The sequence below is a fragment of the Elephantulus edwardii genome, unplaced genomic scaffold, assembly GCF_000299155.1.
Source record: "Elephantulus edwardii isolate Elephantulus edwardi_28Jun2011 unplaced genomic scaffold, EleEdw1.0 scaffold00026, whole genome shotgun sequence".
NCBI classification, from domain to species: domain Eukaryota; kingdom Metazoa; phylum Chordata; class Mammalia; order Macroscelidea; family Macroscelididae; genus Elephantulus; species Elephantulus edwardii.
This window is the reverse complement of record NW_006399776.1, coordinates 18,229,473-18,238,071: the sequence shown is the minus strand read 5'-3', so window position 1 is coordinate 18,238,071 and position 8,599 is coordinate 18,229,473. Positions and strand designations below refer to the sequence as shown.

Below are 8,599 nucleotides of genomic sequence, written 5' to 3'. Positions count from 1 at the left end.
AATGTGTACAAGACAGACTGAACTGAAGTTTCATATGATTTTAATACTGGCCATTAAAACTCACTTTTGCTAATTGGATTAATTTCTAATGATTAGAACTATTTATAATAATTGGTCTTGAGTAATGACAGTGAATCTCAAAAGGTGTTGACCTGTATGTTTCTCATTCTGCAAGTTATTGCAGGTAGGTAGGAAACCTGCTTTAACTCTCTAGCACTTGGTTGCATAATTAGCCCTTCTCTTTTTGCTCCTCATTTTTTATTTCTTTTTTTGCTTTTCTATTTCCTTCATTGTTGTTGTTATTGTTATGTACCACAGAGTCAGAACTGACTCATAACTGGCCATCTAGTGGGTTTTCAGATGCTATAAATCACACAGGAGGAGATTGCTCACTTTCTTCTGTGGAGTAGCTGGTGGAATTGAACCACAGGCCTTTGGATTGTCAGTGAAATTTCTTACCACTCAGCTTTATCTGAATGAAGTTTTACTCTACTTATTTTATTACCACTGATTTCATTCCGATGAACTCTAGTGATGCAAAAGTTAAGGCATTCAGATGCTAACCAGAAGCTAGGCAGTACAAGCCTCTGAGGCACTCTGGATGATAAAGAGGAAACAGACTGCCTCCATATATATTTAAAGCATCAGGACACTCTACTTTGGCCCCATGTAGTCTTTATTGGTTCAAATTTAATAATAATAAAAAAGAATTTAATCAATGACAGTAGGTTTTGAGTTTCAGTCTTGTTTTAATTGTATCATGACAAGAATATATTATTTTCTTCAAAATACAAGTAGTCTAGTTAAAGTGCTGTGTGAAGAGTTTTTAATCTCCCATCTCTTTCTCTCTGAATATTAAGATCATAACAATACAGGTAATGCCCATACCCTGATTGTTCTATTACAATGGAGCACAGCTTGAAAAAGCATGCTAAGTTTTCTTTTTGCCATCAATATTTAATTTCTATTTCCCAGTCTAAGGAATTTTTTGTTTCCTAAAAATTGTCATAATAGATAAAGTTGTTCCTAAGTGTTGTTGAGTTGGCTATGACTCATAGTGACCGCATGGACAACAGATCTGAACCTTGCTCTATCCTGCACCATCCTCATAAACTCTCTCATGATGAAGCCCATCGTGGTTGTCACTGAGAACATTTTCTGGTACTTTTCTTGTTTTCAGGACTCATTTAGTCCTCAAAAGAACATATGAGGTCACTAAGAGTTGAAATCAGCTTAGCAACCCCAAATAACCACAAACATATGTCTAGAGGTTTGTTATTATTAGTTGTGATCAAGAATAAATGTTGATATTTATCCAATCATTGTTCAACATACCCTTTGCCCTAGAGCTTCAGAGAAATTCCTCCTCATCTTTACTTGCCTAGTTAAAGAAGCAATTCAGTGAAAGATGATTTGTAAATTAATATAAGAATGTTAACATGCAGATGACAGAAAATCATTGACATTACACAGTGAGAAAACAGGTAAGTGGTCAGGGAGCCTTTCAAGGAGCAGCAAAACCCTAAGGTTTGATATTTGAATCAGAAGGGAAGTAACATTGTTTTCATCATCTGAAGTATTTATATTTTATTCTTTTCATAATAATCTTCTCATAAACTTTCTAATTTTTGTTCATTTCATAATTTTTAATTTCAGTAGATAAAACTCATAGAATAAACTAGCTGGGTAAACAGAAGATCGATTCTTAATGCCACTGGTTCTAACACTCCTCATTTCCTACTTCCAGGTCATTTGAAATCAGCTCTTCTGTCCCAGTCAATGGGTGGACTAAATAACTCTGTGATTTCTGAGTTTGTGTTGTTAGGACTCTCCAGTTCTTTAAAAACTAAAATTTGCCTCATGTTTATATTCTCCTTACTCTATTTAGGGATCATCCTGGGAAATCTTTTTGTTTTGTTTTTGGTAATTCTTGATTCTCATTTACACTCTCCTATGTACTTCTTGCTGGCTAATCTATCCCTTATTGATGTGGGTCTTTCCTCTACCACAGTACCCAAGATGATCACAGACCTTTTGAATGAACACAAAGTAATTTCGTTTCAAGGTTGTATGGCACAAATATGCTTCATCCACATCATAGGAGGAGTGGAGATGGTGCTGCTCATAGCAATGGCATTTGATAGATATACAGCCATCTGTAAGCCTCTTCACTACTTGACCATAATGAATCCTAAAATGTGTGTTTCATTTGTAGTCATTGGATGGATAACTGGAATTGTCCATGCTATGTCTCAGTTTGCTTTTGTTATAAATTTGCCCTTCTGTGGACCTAATAGAGTAGATAGTTTTTACTGTGATTTTCCCAGGATCATAAAACTTGCATGCATAGATGGATACAAGTTTCAGTTTATCATTGCTGCCAACAGTGGATTCATGAGCCTGGGCACCTTCTTCCTGCTATTCCTTTCCTATGCTTTTATTTTGGTCACTGTCTGGAAACGTTCTAAAGGTGATTTATCTAAGGCATTTGTCACTTTGTCAGCTCACATTACTGTAGTTCTTCTTTTTTTCACTCCATGTATGTTTCTCTATGTATGGCCTTTCCCCACATCGCCACTTGATAAGTATCTCTTCATTGTTGACTTTGCTATTACTCCTATCTTGAATCCTGCCATTTACACATTAAGAAACAAAGACATGAAGATGGCAATAAAGAAACTACACAAGCAGCAATATTATACCAGCTTTTGCTGACCATGTATGTTTTCGAAGCTCTAAAACCATATATTGATGTACCTCATTAGAAATCTCCACATAAGTATCATATATTTAACATGACCAGAATTGAATGAATCATCTCTTTCCTTAACTCAATTTCAATCTCTTCAGTAGAGCTCATCACTTTCACTATGATGAAAAATTGAAAAACTGTTATCTCTACCCTTTGATTTCCACATGCATGTATTTTTTCTAAGGGGGAGAAAGCCAACAAAAGGTCTTTTGTTTAAGTAAATATCTTAATGCACAGTACTCCATGTATTCAGTACATTGTTTTCATCATGGTGCCTCAGTCACTATGTTAAAAAAAAGAATATAAATGTTCTATCACATTGCTACTTTCAGTTGTTGTCATCTACAATAGGTAAGTGGGAATCTAAGATATGTGTGCTTTGGGGCTACAGCCTTAAATATTAATTACACCTCGACATCAAGAAAATGATAATCATCACAACTAGGACAACAAACATGATCATGATATATAGAGAAAAGATTGAAATTTCCAAGGATTTCATTTTATTTAGATCTGCAATCAACATCCATGAAAGCCGCAGTCAAGAAGTCAAACATGTACTCAGCTTGAAAAATCTGCTGTCAAAGACTAAGTCAAAGTGTTAACAAACAAGGATGTTAGCTCAAAGATTAAAATGTATCTGACCCAACTCATGATATTTTCAATTGCTTCACATCTGAAATTTGGATAACTAATAAGAATTATGAGGAATTTTTGTCTTTGAATTTGGTACAGCTGAAGAGTATTAAATATATCACGAACCTGTCAAAAGAACAAACAAATCTACCTTGGAAGGTGTGCAGCCAGAGTGCTCCTCAGAGGTGAAATTGATGATCCTTTGTCTCCATACTTGAAGAATATTGTTAGGAGGAGTCAGCCCCTGGAAAAGGACTCTTGATTGAAAAATCATGGAAGTGACAGTGAAGAAGAAGAACAGAAAAAGGATGACTGCCACAAGGAGCTTAAGCACTGAGGCGAATGGAAAGGGGATGCACAATTGAATAAGGTTTTGATATGTCGTACGTACATAGGGCAGCTTTGAGAAGCAATCAACTCAGTGACACCTAAGAACAACTTTTCACTAACTGTAAACCCGACTTCCTCTTAAAAGGCATAAAACTACATATTATTAAAACTGTACATGCTGGCATTTATACAATTTAAATAATCTTTAATGGATAAATTATTATAAACCTTATCAAGTAACCAGGACATATTCTTTTAGAAGAGCTATAACTTTTACAATTTCCTTGTACATCAGTTTTCTGTTGAACTTGTAAAGAAAAAGAAATTTCCATTTTCCCCCTAATTAGAAATGGTAACTAGTATATTAAATATTGATATAAAAGTAAACGGTAAAGAACTGAAAGCACATCCATGTATCTGTAAACAGTAATATGAAAACATTTTTACAATAAAAATATCTATACATTCTTTTAAGTGGTATAGCATTGTTCTGTTAATTTGGTTTACAGAGGTAACTCATGGATGCTGTGATGCTAAACAACTGACACTGATGCGTCAAATGTGATAATGATTACCAATGGTGACAGTGCTTGGTTGAACTCCCAGATTAAAACAAACTTGGAAATAGGAGTGACATCCACTTCCTAAATAGCTTGCCTCCAGAAACTCTGTGAACTTAGAGAAATAATGATAGTTATACAACAGGGTTCAGGGTTTTTGTTCATAGGGTTGCAAGGGGTTGTCTATGACTCAACAACACTTAACAACAAACAACAACCTATCAAATAGGATTTATAGGAATTTAAATCAGAACTATGGAAAGTGAAATTTGTTGCATAGCTTCATATTTCTATAGAAAATGTATGTCTTGTTGTTGTTAGTGCCGTTGAGTTGAGTATGACCCATAGTGACCCTATGAACAACAGACCTGAACCTTGTGATGAACCTTGTTACTGTATCAGAAACTGAACAGACCTGAACCATACTCGTCATCTCTGATTTGAGCCCATTGCTGCAGTCACTGTGTCAATGTCAATCCATCTGATTTGGGGTCTTCCTCTCTAGCTAACACTCCATCTTCCCAAACATGATGTCCTTCTCTAAGGAATAGTCTCTCCTAGCAACATGTCCAAAGTATGAGAGACAGAGCCAGCTTTGCTATCTTTGCCTCTAAGAAGCCCTTTAGCTACATTTCCTCCCTAGATGTATCTGTTTGTTCTTTTGGCAGTCCAGGGGATATTCAGTACTCTTCTCTATCATCACCATTCAAAAGTATCAATTATTCTTCTGTCATCTTTATTCATTGTCCAACTTTCAGATACAAAGCAGGTGACTGATTCAGGTGTGCCTTAATCTTCAAGCTAACAATGTTGCTCTTAAGTATTTTGGAGAGGTCCCTAACAGCAGACTTGCCAATGCAGTACATCTTCTGATCTCAAGAGCTGAATCCAAAGGAATTGATTGTTACAACTGAGCAAGATAAAATCTTTGACAGCTTCAGTTATTTCTATCATGATGTTTTCTGTTGGTCCTAAGTGGGAACCTATGTTTTTTGATGTTGAGATGTAATCCACACAAAGGCTGCATTATTCTACCTCTGCAGCAATATTTCGAATCTTCCTCACTTCCAGCAAGGTTTGGTCATTTGTATAACATAAATGGGGGAAAACAACCTATTCAAATGACTTTAATTTTGTTTACTTCTATAGTATTTATGGATGTTTTAATATTTTTAAAAAAGTAACCTCTTTTGATATTATAAATAAACTAAAATAAATTGACTCTAAAGAACAATTTAATTCTCATCTATGATTTTTAAAAAAATATATGGTTTGTTGGCTTGTTGGAATTGTAATAATTACCTCCTAAAAATAAAGTTTTAATGTAATTTTTTTTCTATCCTAAATAATTATCTCAGTTTTTCAGTCAACTGACTTGTAGATTTTTACACACATACAAACTTAACACATGTTCAAATCTTAACTTTAATCAACTGATAATAGTTAAAGCCCAAGATTTAAACTACTGTGCTACAAATTTTTAGAAGAATTGTGTTTATAGTCTATACAAGTTGTATATCAACCCCTGACTTTGGTGGTCACAACTTCTGATATTTCATACTGATCATTCAACATATTTTTTCAGTCATCATCTACTCTTCAGGCATTAACTGCCTTAACTAAGTTAACATCACATTTCTAAAAATACTCAAAACCTTTCTTTTCAAATTCTACTTTCAAATGATTAGAATAAGCAACATTTAATATATTTCTTTTTAATAAATGCAGAGTTTCACATAGGAATATATGAGTAAGGAAATGTGTCAAAATTAGATTTTTATTTTTAATATATTTTAAATATATAGTTTAATCAATAAAAATTTTTGTATTCCAAATATTTTTATTTTTGTCTACAATTTAGAAAGACTGTGAGACTCTGAAAGATTTAAAAGGCAGAATACATTATAATAATATTGTTTTGCATTCATTTATATACAGTTTTATAACACTCATTACAATTGATCAATGCTATTAATATCAATATCTCATCATGTTCTCATTGTACCTTGCCTTTCTCTTCACCCTACCCATCCATTCACTAATCTCTGCTCCCTTTTCCCCACTCCATGCTCTTATCCATATCAATTCTCTGTAATTGTTTCAATCTGTGTAAATCTTTCCTTTGTCATTTTTTTTCTCTGTCAATCAGTCATGCATATCCTATTCCACATGGTTAAACTAAATATGTACAATGTATCATCCATTCATTGAATGGATCATCCATTCATTTCACCTTGATTTTCCCTTCAAATATTTGGCAGTGGCATATCTAATAAAGGACTGACATCTAATAGTTATAGAAACCTCTAATATCTTAACAAAGGTAAGGCAAACAACCCAGTTACAAAATGGGCACCAGATATTAAAAGACTTCACCAAAACAAGAATATACAAAAAAATATTCAATGCCGCTAGCTATTGTTGTTGTCATAAGGTGTCATCAAGTTGAAAAAGACACAAACTGACCCCATGAAAACAGACTCAAACCTTGTCCTATCCTATGCCATCCCTATCATTTCTGCCACATCGACCCTGTTTTTGCAGTCACTATGTCAATCCATCTTGTTGGGTATTTTCTTCTCCTTTGCTAACTCTCCATCTTTCCAATCATCTTGTCACTTTCTAAGGAAAAGTTTTTCCTAGCAACATGTCCAAAATATAAGAGATAGAGTCTCATCATCTTTGTCTCCAAATAATACTTCAGCTGCATTTTTTCCTAGACATATCTGATTTGGGATATTTGTACTCTTTCTTCTCTGACACTACAGCTCAAAGGCATCAATTATTCTTCTGTCTTTCTTTTTTCATTATCAGCCCTCAGATGCATAGCAGATAATTATAAACATCAGATGCAAATCAAAACAACTGTGAGATCCTGTTTCAGCTTTATACAGTTGGACCAGTCTTGCCAGCATCATTTGTTGAAGAGGTTGTCATTTCCCCATTTGACAGATTTAATTTCCTTGTCAAATATCCGTTGACTGTAGATAGATGAGTCCATTTCTGGGTTCGCAATCCTGTTCCCTTGGTCTATGTGCCTGTCATTATACCAGTACCATGCTGTTTGGTTACTACTGCTGTGTTTTGAGGTCAGGGAGTGCTATGCCTGCCACTTCATTTTTGTTCTTCAGAAATGCTTTGCTTATTCAGAGTCTCTTTCCTCTCCAAATAAACTTGACAATTTCCCTTTCAACCTCCATGAAAAATGAATTTAGTATCTGTATTGAGATTGTGTTGAATATATATATTGCTTTCGGTTGTTGTTGTTGTTATGTGCCATCGAGTCGTTTGCGACTCATAGCGACCCTATGCACAACAGCCCTAAACACTGCTCTATCCTGCGACAACCGCACTGCCTCTGACACATCCATCCCGATTACCCCAGTCACCGAATCAATCCATCTCGTAGAGGGTCTTCCCCTCCTGCGCTGTCCCTCCACCCTCCCAAGCATGATGTCCCTCTCCAAGGACCCGTCCCTCCTGGCAACATGTCCAAAGTATGTCAGATGAAGCCCCAGAATCCTTGCCTCCAAGGACTTGCTTCGTTTAATCCTCTCCAAGATGAATCTGTTTATTTTCCTGGCAGTCCATGGTACGTTCAGTACCCTTCTCCAGCACCACAGCTCAAAGGCATCAACTCTCCTTCTGTCCTCCCTTGTCATTGTCCAACTCTCTGATGCATAACAAGCGATTGCAAAGACCATGGCTTGTATCAGGCTCACCTTAGTCTCCAGAGAGACACCTTTGCTCCTGAGTACTTTAGAGAGGTCCCTAACAGCAGACTTTTCCATCGCAATACGCTTTTTGATTTCCTGACTGCTGGTGCCAAGAGTGTTGACTGTGGAGCTGAGCAAACTGAAGCTGTGAATAATCTCAATCTCTTTGCCATCCATCCTGACGCTGCCAATTGGTCCAGTGGTGAGAATCTTTATCTTCTTGACATTGAGCCTCAGTCCATACTGAAGGCTGCAGTCCTTGACCCTTCACAGCAAGTGCATGAGGTCCTCCTCAGTTTCAGCAAGCAGGGTTGTGTCATCTGCATAATGCAGGTCATTTTCACAATTTTGAGTCTTCCTATCTATGAACAGGGAACTTTTTTCCAATTCTTTAGAGCTTTTATTGTGTCTCACATAAATGTTCCGTATTTTTCTTTGTATAAGTCTTTTGTGTCTCTAGTTAGGTTCACTTACACACAAAAATCAACTCATTGTGGATCAGAGACCTGAGGGGAAAGCCAAAATCATAAAGTTCATAAGAGACCACCTGGTATCAAGCTTAGAAGGCCTGCTCTTTGGTATAAAGAAACTGCCAAATACAGTCG

General features: G+C 35.9%; 1 protein-coding gene across 1 annotated transcript; it reads left to right on the top strand.

Annotated features, from left to right (window-relative positions):
• Positions 1-1,779: 1,779 nt before the first annotated feature.
• Positions 1,780-2,715, top strand: LOC102854633 (olfactory receptor 4F21-like). The gene has a single exon (XM_006883246.1). It carries the CDS (start codon positions 1,780-1,782, stop codon positions 2,713-2,715), a length of 936 nt encoding a protein of 311 aa, XP_006883308.1.
• The last annotated feature ends 5,884 nt before the right edge of the window (positions 2,716-8,599 follow it).